The 16,698-nt window shown below is 39.0% G+C and overlaps 1 protein-coding gene across 39 annotated transcripts in view; it reads left to right on the top strand.

Annotated features, from left to right (window-relative positions):
* Window positions 1–16,698, top strand: part of ZBTB20 (zinc finger and BTB domain containing 20) — a 472,123-nt gene that overhangs the window by 350,555 nt on the left and 104,870 nt on the right. For all 39 annotated transcript variants that reach the window (XR_013776325.1, XM_079321883.1, XM_079321873.1 and 36 more), the window contains one exon: window positions 5,005–5,060. Coding sequence is in view for 16 of the 39 variants with exons in the window: in XM_079321883.1 (XP_079178009.1) it covers window positions 5,005–5,060 (56 nt within the window). In the remaining 23 variants the exon portion in view is untranslated. The remainder of the gene's footprint in view (window positions 1–5,004; window positions 5,061–16,698) is intronic.

The raw sequence follows: 16,698 nt of genomic DNA, 5'->3' as shown, positions 1-16,698 counted from the left end.
GCTGCATTTGCAGTGTCCTCTCCCATATGAGCTTTCTCTCTCCCTGCAATAAGCTGCCAGATGTAAAAACATCTCCTCAGTTCATCCCTTTCCAAGCACTAGCTCGACTGAGTGATGTTCATTTCCTGTCTTATTAAACAGAGTAGCCTGCCCTTCTCCTCAGTCTTGTGTGAATGAAGGAGACCATGGGGACAAGGGCTGGGCTGTGGAACTTCCTCTTCTAGTAATCACACAGAGGTGAAGATGCAGAGGAAGAAAAGGAATGTGCCCTGTTAGCCCTTTGCAAAGACTTGTTTGATTTCAAAAGGAGCAGGATTGGGCTGTGCATGTGTCAAGATCTGCTGGACTGGTTTTCTCTGATGTGCCTTTTGGCCCAGTCTGTGCTGTGACAGTGCTTAAGTGGGTGTCATTATCAGCCACCAAGCAGATGCCATTGTGCAGTGGAGCCTGTTAATGCAGGTCACTAAAATTCCAGATATTTTGACTGCTAAAGGAGATGGCCACTTCAAGTAGCATGACCACAGAGAGGAAAAAAAAGGGAGAACTTGAAGGTCATTTTGCTCTCCAGGTTGCTACGTTGCTTTTCTTGATGTGGCCCCTTACCTCTCTGTGACATCTGTAGCTAAGGTGTTGTCATATTTCTGGTGTGCTAACATAACATTTGACTGCCTTGCTCTGCATTCTTGTAATTAACTCCTAATATTAAAGCAGTTTCCATCTCTGAATTCCTCAGCAAGCTGATTGAAAAGCGATTTAATTGCACAGCATTGCCAAGAAACATGTTAGGTGGTTGCTGGCTGTAGTAACAAGTAATGTGAAGGTAATAGAAGATATCACAGGGACTAAGATTTTGCTGGCCATTAGCAGAGGTGACTTCAAAAAGCAGATGATAATTAGTATAGATTTCACTGAACCAAGTTTCCATCTGCTGCTAGTCACTGGATTTTGAGCTGCTCTCCTATTAAAGATTTGCATGTATGTTCCTGGATTCTCGATGGAAAAGACACTTAGGGGAAAAGGGTATAAATCAACAAATAACTGTGTAACCTGCAGAAATATAAATCTATGTAGATTAATCCGTGTTTCCTAAATTGCATACTAGATTGTAATTCAATCAAAGGGTAGGGGTCATGTGACGTTTATGAACATTTATGGATGGTATAAGCAGTCAGATTAAATGTCAAACCTGGTATTCAGTTTAGAATCACGTATTATTGTTATTCATTAATATATAAAAGCAACAATTATATCCACTAAAATCCTCAATTTAATCTTGCTGTAATCTGTTTCTCTGCTGTGTCAGAGATGCAGTGCAGTCTCTTTACCCCCTCAGATCATATGAAGGGCTTTACTGAATTTCAGCCCAGTCTGCTCTTTCCTCCCAGCATGGCACTGGTTCCATTTGGCCCCCTCTGAACTGAGGAATTCTCTAGTAAATTATTTTCTTTGTCTTCCACTGGTATTAAATTTTAGTTTTCATACTGAGCTGTTATTGTGCACCAAGAAGAGAAGGAGAGGCAAAACTCTGGATCTTAGATCAAATTTACAGAGTATATTACACATGATATGCCACTCACAAACTATGCCCCTCACTGGTTCCATATCAGTAAAGGGTGAAAATGCATTGAGGCAACTACAGTCATGTTAGGATTACCTAAATTTGTGTTCAGTCCTTCAAGCCTTCTTCTTCCCAGTCTGGGGCTAAAGCACTAACATTGCTCACCTTGATGTAGTGTATTACATCAGAGAGATCCTAAATCACTTTGCAAAAATGGAGCAGAGCCACTGTCCCAATTTACTGCTAAGAAGGCACTTGAAGCTGGTTAGCTCAAGTCACTTAGTGAATAAAGTGTAAGAAACCACTGAATGCCAGTGAAATGCAGAAATGACTTTGGCACCTAAGATGTTGGTATTGTCGAAAGGAAGTGATGCTTAAGCTAATAAAGGTAATACATTTCATTTCAAATTTTCAGCCAAAATTTTATTTACTTCCAATGGACTTCAACATGAATGCCTCAGTCACTTTTGAAAATTGTAGTTAGCCTCATAAATCTATTATCTGCTTGTATAATGTAACTCATATCACTGATTTTCACCATCTTAACTTCCCATAAATAGAAATTATTATGTGTTTAGGAACTTTATTCTCATTAAACTCCAGGGGACTAGATTCCTAAATAGCCTTATAACATGTTGACCTTGCTTGTCTCTTAGTCTGTGATTTAAATGGAATTTATTCAGATAGCAGAGAAAGAGAAAAGGAGAGGAACCTGACCACAATGAAGCAAGGACAGGTTTAAGATTAGCCCTTGGCTATTCTGTTCAATGGCCAGGATAATCATGTCTTTCAAGTAATAATGATTAACACTAAGAATTCAATATTTTAAAAAATCAGTGGATTCCGTTTGTCCATTCCACCAAACAGAGCCATAGGGGGTTGAAAACAAGTGGCATAAATAGAGACAGGTAACCATTCTGTTTATAGCATAGAGACATGGGGAAAATGGTCAGCTTTCTTCAACTTCATTTTCCTATGTTGTTATATAATAATATATCTTGAAGAAATCTACTGTGTTAATCTAATGTAATTAGGTTAAATGTCTCTAGTGACCAACAGTGCCATATGATAAGAAGTTTCACCCCAGCATTTTAATGGTTCAGGATCTGCTCATGGTTTCAATTAAGTCAGCATAATTGCACAGGGCAGTGAGAACAGGATTTGGCCCATTTCTCTCTCGCATACGTGTTCTGCAGTTATCTAACCTGGAATGAATCATAGCTTCCTCAGACACATCTTGTTTTTCCAGTACTTTACAGGGAAAGTTTTGTTTTCATATATTTTCTTTTGAACAAAACTGATAATCAAGTGTCCAGACCAATTGCAATAATTTTTAAAAGTACAGTGTTTTAGTTCTGGTGATTTTGCCAGATTCTAGTATGCAGCTTCTAGCATATTGTGCCTGTCTATAATTACCCTGCAGTTTTAATTAGACAGGACAATCTTGTTCACTTCTTAGAGCAAATTTGTTGGTTATGTTGGTGTAAGTCATTATTCAGCACCTCCAGAATCTCAGGCCATAATTTGTAGAATTCTTTGGCATCCATATTGTCAAAATTGCTTGATGCTTTCCCTTAAGAGACCTTCTTTTATGTTGCTTATAAGAGAGCCAAACTCTAATCTCAGCCTAAAATTTTCCATTCTGTGTTTTTTTCCCATACTGGATGCCTCCTGCTTTTTTTCCTTTTTTTTTTTTTTTCTTTTTCTCTTTTTTTCAAACTCTGGTTTGAAAGGCACATTCCAAGGCACATTCTTGTCTCAGGTTCTTCCCTGGTTTGCAGGTCATTAGCCCATCTGCCCAAAACTCTGAAATAAATACTACCCAACTACCAGTCCCTAGCAGTTCACTGTCATCTATTACAGATGAGTCCATAGACTTACAGGTTAAATCTTCAGGAGAAATGTAAGAGGAAAATAAGGGGTACGTGCTTAGGAAAGGAGAACTTGCCTATCACAGTTCATTAGAGTAATGGATTCTGGAAAGCAAGATAGTGACCTTCTCTTCACCAGCTTGATCTTGCCTTTCCTTTAATTTTTTGTCATTTCAGCTTTTCAATCTGGGCGGAATCCTCTCTTCTGTCTCATGCAAATCTTCCTTACATGTGGGAGAAATCAGCTGCTTTAAAGAGAAATTTGCTGTTAAAAGGGCCTCTCTGGGTGGCCTGTCCAAAAGATGTTATAAGCATCTTGTTTCCTGCCCTGCAGTTTTTAGGATTGTCTCTGCTGTACTTCCTTCACCTTCCTTGCAAACCAAGCACTGGATTTGTACACACACTTTGTCTCACACTCTCCTCTACCAGAACCATAATTCTCACAAATAGTAGCTACAACTCTGAACAGATTTTCTTCAGAGCCTTCCCTCTCTCCTGTGACAGCTCTTCTCTTAACTCAGGTTTATATTTCTCTGAGTTTTTAATTGCTTTCAAGCATGACAGAGCAATTCTCTCCCTGTAACTAGACATGAAGCAGAAGTTGAGAGCCATGTCTTAAGTCATGGAGCACACCACATGGTTCCCATGGTCATTTTACACTGTGCTCCTGGTCCCCTGATAACAATCTTCTGAAGAGTCTGTCTGGCCTGACTACCCAAATTTTTTCAGCTTGGCAAAGAGAAGGGGAGACAGGACTGATTTGTAGCTTTGAACATTTGGGGAGCATCTGCCTTTGTTTTCTGTGTCCAACAGGAGTGTGTCTTCTTGTTACAATTCAGAGCATCAGGCTTTGATTAATTTTGTTTATTGCTTCATCCCAGGTTATTATGTTTTGGAAATAAATATGGAAATAAATATGTTGGCAATAAAGCTTAGATACTCCATAGTAGACCTGTAGTCTACCAGAAGTTTGCAAACCTTTAGCCATTCCACTTCCATGCAGTAATTTTTTTTCTTGAGGGTCCCAGGGTAACAAATCAATCAAATCCAAAAGATACTGTATTGACAGAAGGAACTAAGACAACACAATTTTTCTGTGCAGCTATCAGCTGTAATGTAAGCATTCTCAGCCCTAATAATAAGTCTAACCCCTCTTCTGTGAAGGTCAGGATCAAGAAGGCGAGTTCTGTTTCAGAGTCCTGTATCATCTGGCATGAGTGCTAAGAAGGATGCTGTTCAAATCTGGCAGTGCTTTTGTGATAAGAGCATTTGTCCATAGGAGCCACAAGCCTATTTCATGGAGACTGTGGAACAGCCACCAGAGGATATTTAGTCTCTGCTGGTCTGGAATTACCCCAGGACTGAAAAGTTCCTCAGCCATTACCAGTTTTCTCAGCTACATAGTTCTGGGGTCAGATAGACCCAAGATCTGTGTTGTTTGTGAATTTAAAGCATTTTTTTTCTTTTTTTTGTGGGAATTGCCACCATCTGTAAGACTCCTCGATCCCTGTTTTACACTGTTACATTGGTATAATTTAGTGTGTTTATTAACAATTTGATTTTCTTTCTTTTCAGATCACTCACAATCAGTTTGTGGCCTTTCTCTGGAGGAGCCTTTCCTTGTCTCTTGTGTAAGTATTTATAACATTTTATACTTTTCATTGATACAAGTTGTGCCTTTTCTTCAAGTTCCATCAAAGTCAGCCCGGGACCTCTGTTGCTTCCCATGGCCACAAGACTCAATTAGAATTTTTATTCTAATGCAGTCCAAGATTTTAATGCAATGTCACCTTATGGGACTCAGATTTTAGTTTGGTGACATTGTGTGATTGATTGATTGATTGATTGATTGATTGATTGATCTGGAATTTATATGTGCATTTCTGGATGATTTCTGTTTATATGTGGGGATCTACATGTTCTGGTGGACATTATGCTGTTGTGTTCTAGTTCAGAATGAAATATGAAGCATTCCATGCTGTGCAAGTGCAAAACAAGTACAGAAAACAGGCAGCTAGCACTGCAACCTGTCCATGCTGAAGTTTGACCCTGTGGTGTGGGACCCTTCCCTGTCCTGGCTCCTCTCTGAGCTGCTCGTCTTATCTGAGTTGATTAAATGTGCTGTATTCTTATTGCCATCCAACAATATCAGGATTAAATATCTGTCAGCAATTTCTTTGGAAGGTGTTACACAGGGTTCTTTTCTCACCTAGTCATATTCACTTGAGTTTTGCTGCTGCTGTGTAGGCTGGTCATTTGCTGACCTTTTTAAATGAAGAAAATACTGTGTTTATCCAGAAAACTCTGTTTTCCAGACCCAGAACACAAATAATTAATTTTTCATGGTTTAAGTTTTCTTTTTTTTTTTTTTCTTTTTTTGGGGGGAATAAGGGATGGAACCTTTGGGAGTGTTTGTTTGTTATAATTTGAGTTTTAATTTTGTCAGGTTCTGACACCTGATGGTTTTGCACATTTGGAACAAAACCTCACATTTTTCTGGGATTCCTTCATACATATTGGCAGTGAAATCTAGTGCTTTTGAAACAGTGACTCTTCTTGTTGAAATATAAAGGGAAATATAGCACTACCACTTAATAATATTTACTATAGTTAAGTAAAGACAGACCAAAGTTTTCCAAGTGTTCACCAGCATTTTAAACCACTGATTTGGGATGTCCAAGCTGAAGCTATTTAGTGAATGCCAAAAATAATGAGGCCTTTTAAATTTAGGTTTAGAACTTGATGTCCAAATATACCTGGACTTTGTGTTGTTTCAGATTTCTGCTTTGCAATTTAAATTCACGTCTCCTACCTGTTCAGAGAGAAAAGTAGATGACTGTAAAAGAGCTGCCTGGAATTTTTTTAAAAATGTGCAGTAAGAGAAATAGCTCTTTCATATTTGAGAGAGGAACTAAACCTGCAAATCTGTACATTTGTGTTCAAGTTGTGTTTTGATTGTTGAAATTTCTTGAAAGGAATGCAAAAGTGCAAATGGACATTATAATTTTTTCTAGGTGCTTGCTGGAACCATGAAAGAGCCTTCTTTTCCTGATACTAGGCCTAAAATATGTGGCTTTAACATTTAAAGTTGACCCACTACTTTTGTAGTGCAGAAGAAATCGGCATGGTGCCTTCCCCCCCAGCCTGTGGGCAAAAAGATGAGATTTGCTGCAGTGGCTGCAAAACGTGGTATGACAATGCCAGCTCTCAAGGAGACATATTTGAGTTGACCTATCCTGCCTATGGTGTCCCCATATTTCTTTCCCTTCTCCTTTGCCTTTCATTAGAAAGTGTCCCAAATCTGTAATTTACAGCATGCTGCTCCAGCTTTGCTCTGATATATTTGCTACAAATAAGTAGGCGCCTATGCGTGTCCATAGCTGCCCGTGGCAGTGTCAGGCCTGCCAGATGAGGGGAGCAGAGACACCCACAGAATGCAGCATGGCTTATGTCTAATGTGACATTTATCTGACTCAGAAAGGCAATTGATGAAAGGCCCATCGGACCTTTGCCATCATGTATTATGTATTTATCCAGCAGGGGCAGTTTATAACAGCCTCTGACAAATCCTATTACTTTTGTTGCAGGACTTCATAATATCAATAAAAAGCATTAATGGTACTCAGGGTTGGGAAGTGTTAACACCTCTTGTGTTATGCTTCCCACAGCAGTGGCAAAACCATTTATGTCTGTGGCAGACACCATGTGCCTTCAACATTTGCGCAATGCACCACTTTAACATTGTTCTGCCTCTGCAGGGCGAGGCAGTTAGGTGGAAACAGCAAGGTGGCTTTATGATAGGTAGGCATGTGGAAGCCTGAAGCTGAAATCTCTCTTCAACAGTGCTTTGCTGTGTGACAATGCATTTGTGGTTTTCCATCTGTCTGCCTTTGTTTCTTGACATATAGGATTATAATCATTTGCTCTCTTGCTTCTTTAAGTCAGGCTTATTCCATGGCCACTAAGAAGTGCTTCTTGGTGCTCCTCCATTCCTTAATTAGCAAGCTCCATAGGAGACCTACCATATTTCAGTAATGTTCTGTATTGGCTCTCTCCTTTCTTTCTGGAAGGCAGATCCTTTGGGCTGTTGATTGTCTGGGTTCTTTTGGGTAATAGAAAAAGTGTAAATGGGACATTTTTACATTAGAAGCTGTTAATGTGCCTGACAAGCATGTTTCTGATCTAGATAACTGGTTTGTTCTGCCCTCTGTCTCAATGTCCAGCACTGGGCTCTCTTTTCATATCCCTTCCCTCAACTTGCTGATGATTCAGTTGTCATCCTTCTCCCAGATGTTATACAAACATCTGCTTAATTATATGGCATCAGGGTTTTGGAGGTAGAAGGATTTCATAGATCTCTCCCCCAAACTATATTCCCACTGAAGAAGAACACAGTTAATCTCTGCTGCCCTTGAATGTCCTCAGGACTTTGAGAGACACAGGGATTCTTTCTCAAAATCATTGAAAGACTTCATGGAAGAAATCTTCCAACCAGCCTGTAGCAGTATTGACATTGCTAAGGTGCTTTACAGTAAGAGAGATAGCTACACTAGGATAAATAGCTACAGCAGGACACTTCTTACACTTGTTTAACTTCCAGAGCACTACCTGCTCAGGTGGAACCCATACAATAATGAAAAATTATCTGCAATCAGCGTTGGTAAGTGCAAATCAGAAGCTCACTGAAGTTATCCAGATACAAGGAAGTTGCAGGACATGTTAACCTAATTCCATGGATATCTGTCCATCTTGTTTAAATAGATTTCTGATGTAACCAGGTTGTACTGAGCTCCAGCATCATTCCTATCAGACTTAGCACTGACTTTAATTCTTGTTACTTGACATCCTAGTTTAAAAAAGGTAAAAGAAAAAAAGAAAAAGAAAAAAAGTGCAGAAAAGTACCATTTATTCTGCAGCTTCATGAAGACGTATTTGGTCAAGTAATGATGACCTAAGGGAAGCTGAGAGGCATCTTACTGATCTCTTCATAGTTATGAGAGCCATCCATCATATGGTCAGTGATTTGTATGTCAAAAGACACCCAGCAGTATTCCAGCCTGCCAGTAGCCAGTTTCTGAGAATCCTTATTGACTTTATCAGACATGATGATGCTCAAATAGTCTTTGATATCTATGTATATGTTCCTGCTTTGGTACTTGTTCACCACCAAACTGTCATCTGTTACCACTCTGAACCATTATTATGAAATAGCAACTAATTAGCCCCCCCTGAATCCCTTTATCTGGTTCTGTGCTTAGTGTTGTTTTGCAGATGAGGAACAACAACAGTGATTGCTACATCAGGAACAAGGAGGAGGCATCTTTTCTCAGGTTTCTTAAGAAGCTCTCCCTTACTTGAGAAGAGGATAATAACCTCCAGGTCAAGCTTATTCATTAATCAGAAATGAACATTAGCAAAATGCCAAAAAAGTCTACATGTAATAAGCCTTATGTTTACAACAGCTTTCAAGAGTTAGCATCTTTCAAGAATTATCATAATCAATGTATTAAATAGGCATGCAAATTATTCAGAAGCATTGGCTGGTCTGCTTCTGAAAATAAGGAGGTTTAGGAAGGGAATGGTCAACTAAACAACAATCTGAGACAGGAAATGAATATTTTTTCCCCAGCAATTATTTGTCTCCTGAAGGAAGGGAATGTTCCAAAAAAGAAAACAGCATGGGCAGAGGCAAATGAGAGAAATGGTGAAACAGCCTCAAAATGGCAGCAGAACTGAAATTCTACTCTGATATATTTGTAGAAATATAGATATAGATAGAGATATAGATATAGAAATATATATATAAACCATGTAACTGAGAGTACATCTTGGGATGAGTGTTCTTGAGCAGTGCCACAATTTTAATTTAATTTATTATTTATTAATTTTTTAATTTATTTTTTAAATTATTAATTAATTAAATTTAATTCTTTATCTGAAGATGTAGCCATCGAGTAAACATAAGCAATAGATATGCATGGAAAAAAAATCCTCATTATTTAAAACAAATCTGTCAAAGTTCACAGATTTGTTATAAAACATCTGTCATAAAAATAGACCAAATATCCAGAAAACTGAAGACATAGCCAGATTTAGAAAAAGGGGCAAAATTTAGTCCAAATTTTTTCATTCAAGCATTAAAAGTGTTGACATTCAAATTGTTTAGCAAGTAATAAAGGCTGCCCATTGCTGTGAGGTTGATGTGTGGATTACAATAGAGGCATGTGTGCAACCTGCCTTTTAATTGCAATACCTACAATACCTACACTGGTGCTGGATGAGATTGAACTCAAGATTGGCCAGCATGACAGCTGAAAATGTCACACCTTTCTGTCATTATGCATACTAGCAATGTCCTTGTTCTGAGTTATTTTCATTTACTTACTGTAATATAATGGATTGAGTATTACCTTTTAAAAAAAAAATTAGAGTACAACAGAAAGAAAAAAGGACTTTAACTAGACAGTTGTAGGAACATAATATTTTAGGTTTAACTAGAAAAAAAGGAGACAGAGAGAAAATGAAGTTGTTCAATGCACTTTTACCCCACACTGGCATAATTTAATATATTTGGATGGAAAAGACCACCTTTCCAAAGCAGTAGCAGCATTTCCTACAGCAGTTTGAATGCCAACCATCAAAATATTAAGACAGACCAGTTTGTTAGGTCGAAATCACTGTGCAAATTGGTAACAACTACAGAGTGTAGCAGAGTTTTTCAGAATATTCCCTTTGTAGTTATAGTAAATTATCTTTCCAACTTTGTCAAGCACATTGCTATTCTACAGCTGTATCACCAAATGTCTTTTTCTTTTTCAAGCTTTATTGTGAGTCCTTCTCCTAGTGTAGAAATCCTCTTTGATGAACCCTTCTTAATATGTTGTGTATCTGCTTCCATCAAATGTATACACCATATACAGTACCAAGACCACGTTGTGCTGGAAGAGTTGTTGTTATAAAACTCAATATTCTCAAAAGTCACCTTCTGATCAAGACATCATAGATTCGTCTGTTGAAGCTGGCACCAAGATATGAAAACTCAGGGAGGTCCAAATAACTGCCCGCATGTCCATGTTCATGCTGAATGTCCTGTTTGTGAGAGACCACAATGGAAAATGAGCTTGTAAGAGGATTTCCTCCATCTCCTTTTCTTCTCTGACACTCCCACTTAAAACAGAAGCAAATCATCTGCCAGGTGGCTCTTTTGTGTGCCATTACACAGGTGCACATGTCACAACACATGTGAACAGTCTTCAGGCCATGCTTTGTGAAGGCTGTTTTGTCTCTTGGTGGGAATGGGAACTCTTAGACATAAAAGATCACAGTGAGTTCAGAAATAATGATTATTTCCTCTGAAGTTCTTGTTCACTGCTGAAGCTTTCCATCATTTTGGATAATACCATTCTGCATATGGTTCACAAATTTAGCCCCCCAGCTAATATTTTCATTTCATGTGTTTGCATGCCCAAAATATTAGATTTTTTGCACGCCACTAAAAACAAATGCTTTTGGATCTGGACAGATCTTGCTCTCTCCCATTCTATTATACTGAGTTTTTCGTTTAATAGAATAGCTGTATCAGTTTTCTGAATTATGTTTTCTAATGTTTTAGCTTCTTAAGCATACTCTAAACAGCTTGAATTTTCAAGGACAAAATTGAAATCCCAACTTCAAATAGCATGCAATTTAGAAATATTCTTTCTTCACCCAATCGCCAAAGTAAGGATCAGTTGCAACATTTGGATCTGGGTGTGTATGTAAATTTCATATTTGTCCATGTTCACTTATCCTGGATGTCTGTAAAGAGATTAATTGCTTTTCAATTTTTGCAGTAAATCCACTTCTGCATAAAAGACAAAAAATAATGTGTAAGATTCTGGATGCTCTGCAATGTACACTGAAGGTTGTAATGGAGAACTACAATGTCTGATCAGCTCTGAAGAATGAAAGTTTTCAGACACTGTTTTTCAATTTTTGCATTTAAAAAATCTTCTACATTTTGAGGTTTAGGGCAAATTTCTTGTGTGAATGTATGTGCGTGCGTAACATAGTCCAGTCATGACATTAAATACTTAAATTCTGCCACAGAAGGCTAAAACAAAAATGCAGCTTCTCTTCCAGTGAACTTTAATGGAGAGGTAGCAACTTTAGTCATTCAAATACCTGCAGACTGAGACATGCCTCAGGGAAGATTGTCAAAAATCCTGTTTTTCCTTAACTTGCTGAAAATAGTTTGGCAGATGTTTTATTTTAGAGCCTGCAATTTAATCGCACGTTGATACTGTGACTTCTGTGGCAATGTCTTCACCTTCCCTTCTGGCTTGTTCCAGTGCAGCCTTGCCACTCTGCTAGTGGGCAGCCCAGTTTTTCCTATTGCAGGAATTTACAGTGTCATAGCCTGACTGGATCTAGAAAAGCACATAGTGTGTTCAGAGGGAAGCAATGCTTTTGTAAGTGCTTCTGATCACCAAGTATTTCTCCTCCATGTCTTACTTCAGCAGCATTTTTTTGGGAGGCAAGGTCCAGCATTCAAAGGCATTCAGCAAGATTTTGTAGATGAATGGGCATCCTGTTCTAGGAATAAAAATATTTTAAAACTGCAAAACTGAGCTAGATATTTAATTAAACTGTACAAGTAAACTGCTGAGGGAGTTGTAGCATCTCCAGACATCCCAAAGAACTGAGACAGAGAAGTAACACTTGAACATTACAGGTGAATGAGAACTAGATGTTGTTTATGAGCAATTTGTTGGTGTTGATGGATCTTTTTATAGCTGTTAAGTACACCCCCACTTTTTCCTCATATATGCCCTCTCCCTTTGAGGGGCCTTGTAAAGAAATGTTACCTGCTCCACTCAAACCTTATTAGATAGAAAAAGCTGTTTTATTTAACTAAACAATTGTGGAAATAAAGCCTTCACCTTGCCCAATAATTCTTTCTTTCACCAATGCTCAATCTCCCTTTCAGGTAAGCAGTTGCTCACCTTAAAGTCCTTTTGCAAATCTTTATCTGAACTCATAATTTCCCTTGTGATACTGTATCAAATGCTCTACTGATAAATTAAATTTACCGCGTTTCCTTTGTCTGGATAATCAGTTACCTTATCAAAGAAAGTTATCAGGTCAGTCGACTACAAACCACCTTTGGCAAACTCATGTTTTGTTTCATCCCATTTTCCATTTACCTACATGTCTTTTCCATTTTTTTTTTTCTTCAACATTTGCTTCGCTCATGCTATTGAAGCTCCTGATGTTACATCAACATCAAACAGATGTGAGATCAGAATCAGTTTCAATATGCTGTAGTACAGCCTTGCAAAAGCCTGTTCATTCTCATGGTTGCAAAAAGCTAAGTTCTCATCTGGCAGACAAGTACATCATTTTTTATTTTTCACTGTCGTTATAGCAAAGGGCAGGTGGGCTGATTTTGAGCCTTGGCTGGTGAATGTTTGCAGTGATGTGCAAAAGGGTTTCTAGAGATAGAATCAGAGACATCTACCTGCACATTAGAGTGCTTGGGCACTTGCATTAGAAAAACCTTAATGTATGTATCAGTAATGAAAATCTTAATTAAGAACGCTGCATCATTGTCCATGAACAATCTTTCTTTCTCTGTGTGTGAAGCTCTTTATGTATTTCAGCATCTACCTGGTCCAGACAGACAGAGCCCTCAAAGAGTGTGTCTGGCAGATCTCTTGATTTTTAACAACTAGCAAATGGCAAAATCTTATTCTTCTTTTGTCTCAACACTGAAACTCAGAATAATAGAGCATACAGTATAACTTGGAGTTTGTTTGGACTTTTTCTATGGCTTTTTCTACTTCATTGTTATACTGGTGGGTTTCAAAATCCAGTAGCATTGATTAAAACTGAATTATGTAACTTAGAGCTGCCAAAATGTGCACAGACACCTATTTGCCCAATAGTGTATATTTTCCTTTAGGAACAATATGCTTTCCTTTACCATGTTCCATATGCACAAAAAAAGTACACTAATGAATGCAACAACTGTGATGCTAATCTCCCTAAACCCAGGAAATTTAGAGTGAGGGTTCCCAGATCCACCTTGCCTCTGCCCCTTGCTTACAGTAGAGTCTCTTTACTGATCCCTTGACTTTCCAAGGCAGACAGAACAGAGAGAAGATGGGGCAAGAGAGAGGAACTGCTTGAAGCTTTTTCCCTGTAACTGTATCCCAGTGACATTTGTTTGTTGAGCACCACTTTTGTGTTTGATGTGGTTTGAAACCCATTTAGGAAACCTCTCCAAGTAGTGGACATACAACTGTATAGTTGTATAGGTGTACTGATAGAAACACAAACAGTGTAAGGTAAGGAAGAGTGTATGCACACACACAAACATTTGCCTGAGTTGTATCTTTCACCTCCAGATGAGTCAGGCTGTGTTCTCAGATTCACTGTCCTGTCACTGACATTGGTGGTTTCTGTGGACTCACACCTGCATGGTGGGAGGATACATCCCAGGAAAGGCAGGAGCAGAAGGTACTCCTATTTACTTTGATAAAGAAACAGCTATGGAGTCTCTTGATGTCTATACAATTTATCACAGTTGAGACCCATATAAAAACCTACACATGCAGTGACTTCATTTTTTCATCTTTAGAAAGAATTCCTCCAATCTGACAGAAAAGTTCATGCTGAGGCCAGTAGTTCATGCAAGGCACAAAAGCTGCCTATGCTTTTATATCGTCGTATAAAAAACAGTTCTGAGAGTGAAACCCATGTAATCCAATAATCCCTCAGACTACAGCTGCTGTTTCAGCCATCATTAATATTCTCAAAACCAACACTTGCTTCCCTAAGGCATCAAAATCTGAAATATTCCAGATTAAATGAAGTGGAATGGAAAGATGATTAATGGACTGGAACATCCCTCTTACGTGGAAAGGTTAAAGTAACTGGGCCTGTTCACCCTTGGGTAGAGATGGCTGAGAGGGAATCTTATAAAGGTATATAAGAACAGCAGTGTGTCCTTGTGGCCAAGAAAGCCAGTGGGATCCTGGGGTGCACTGGGAAGAGCATTGCCAGCAGATTGAGGGAGGTGATCCTCTACTCAGCCCTAGTGAGGCACATCTGCAGTGCTGTGTCCAGTTCTGGGCTCCTCAGTGCAGGAGGGATATGGAGCTCCTGGAGCTGGTCAGCAGAGAATGACAAAGATAATTAAGGGACTGGAGCATCTCTCTTAGGAGCTGGGCCTGTTCAGCCTCCAGAAGAGATGAGTGAGAGGGGATCTCACCAATGTCTGTCAGTGTCTAAAGGGAGGGTGTCAGGGGCATGGAGCCAGGCTCTGCTCAGTGGAGCCAAGCAGTGGGACAAGAGACAATGGGCAGAACTTGAGGCACAGAAGTTCCACCTGAACTTCTTTATTGTGGAGGTGACTGAGTACTGGAACAGGTTGCTCAGAGAGATTGTGGAGTCTCCCTTACTGGAGATAGTCCAAACCCATCTGGACACACTCCTGTGCTATGTGGACTGGGATGACACTGCTTAAGCAGCGAAGTTGGACCAGATGATCCACAGTGGTTCCTTCCAACCTACCCAGTCTGTGATCCTGTGAAATGGCAGATCCTTCACTGCTTGGTCTCAGGTCAGTGCATTTCTATCTAGGCAGAGTGTAAGTGAGGAATCACCTCCAGTCTGATTTTATGCCATTCTATACCAAAATGCAAATAGGCAGTAATTAAAACTGTCCCCTAGTCTTCCTGCTGCAGCTCAGTCACAGATGGCAAGAATAGTATCTTTATTTATACTTTTTCTTCTTTTTTTTTTTTTTTTCCACTGGTCATTTACACAATTGGCTGTCTACAGTTAGAAAAGTGTAGCTCGGTGTCTGGAAGAATATTGAAGAAAATAAAGATATTTTAATATGGTAAAAACCTTGTTATTCCAAAACCAAATGATTTCAAACATGCCAGTGCTGCTATTTCTCTTTCAGGACTATGTACGTGTCAAGTTTGATGTTTTAAAACAAAGCTGTGTTATAATTATACAAGCATGTTTGAGAAAAAAGGGCTTATGGAAAACTTAACAGCTGGAAACTGTTTTTTACATACTTGGATGACTCAAAAGCAGCTGAATGGATTTTTGCAAAACTTTACCAAAAATTACATTTCTGGATTGAGACAAGGCATGAGAAATAGCAGCTGGAAAGGAAACAGTGTCACAAAGTTATGAACAAATACAGACAGAGATTATTTAATTCATCAATTTCCACTGTACAGTCATTGATGCAAAAATAAAATTATTCATATTTATATAGTTTTTCAAGGATTTCAAAGATCTGTACTAGACTTTAAGGAATTAAGCTTTGTAGCTGAGAGCTAATCAAATGGTAATGTTCATATTCCATTGGAATACCTCATATTCAAGCAGGAAGACAAAGACAAAGAGAAGAGTAGAGGGTTTGCCAGAGTCTTCACTGGAAGAGAAGACCAAATTTAGCACCCATGCCTTTGGATTGCTGGGCTTGGCATCAGGGAGCTGCTGGCTTCTCTCTCCCTCTGACTCCTGCTCAGGCACACCCAGCTTGCAGGTGAACAGCCTCTCTCACACACATGGGCTGAGCTCAGGTACCAGGCTCCATTTTTCTGTCCCCACACTTCATTCCCAAAGGCAAAGTCTGCCAAATTTTGGCTGCTGGGATTGTGAAGCTTGTCTGCATTCCAGTATCACCCCCATTTCAAGTGTGCTCTTCCTTTTCCCCCTGTTCTCGAGGACTGTCAAGGTGAGAGAGCTGTCACCAGAAACTTCTTCTTGGGTCTTTTTCAGTGCATGGTTCAGTCTATAACTCTCTAACAATCACTTCACTGTTTGAAACCTCAGTCACTGAATAAATATGATTTTACTGTTGCTTAGTTTGGATGTTGAACTGTATTGGAGGAAACTGCTGTACTTTCGTACTGAATTTTTTTTCAGGGTGGTGTGTGTGAAAAATAACACAAATAGGAATGTTTTTGGATGGTCACACTGAGCAGTTAGCAAGAAGAAAAGTACAGTATGGTGAGGGGAAATTGTTTGTAGCAAAAGCAATATAAGCTTGTGGTTTGCTAACAGGACCAAGAACATTAATTTTTCACTTTAATCCTACATGTAAAACTCCCTCCTGATGGTGGGGAAATTACTTGATGTCCTGTTGCTGCACCTCAATTTCATCTTCATGATGTCAGCCATGACCCAGCTCACTAGAATACCATTTCTCTTAAAGCTCAGATATTGGCAGAGGTTTTGTAGAGATGCTTTTCTAACCTAACA

This window comes from Erithacus rubecula (genome assembly GCF_903797595.1).
Source record: "Erithacus rubecula genome assembly, chromosome: 1".
Taxonomy (NCBI): Eukaryota; Metazoa; Chordata; class Aves; order Passeriformes; family Muscicapidae; genus Erithacus; species Erithacus rubecula.
Note: the sequence above shows the minus strand (reverse complement) of the source record. Positions and strands in the feature narration are given on the sequence as shown.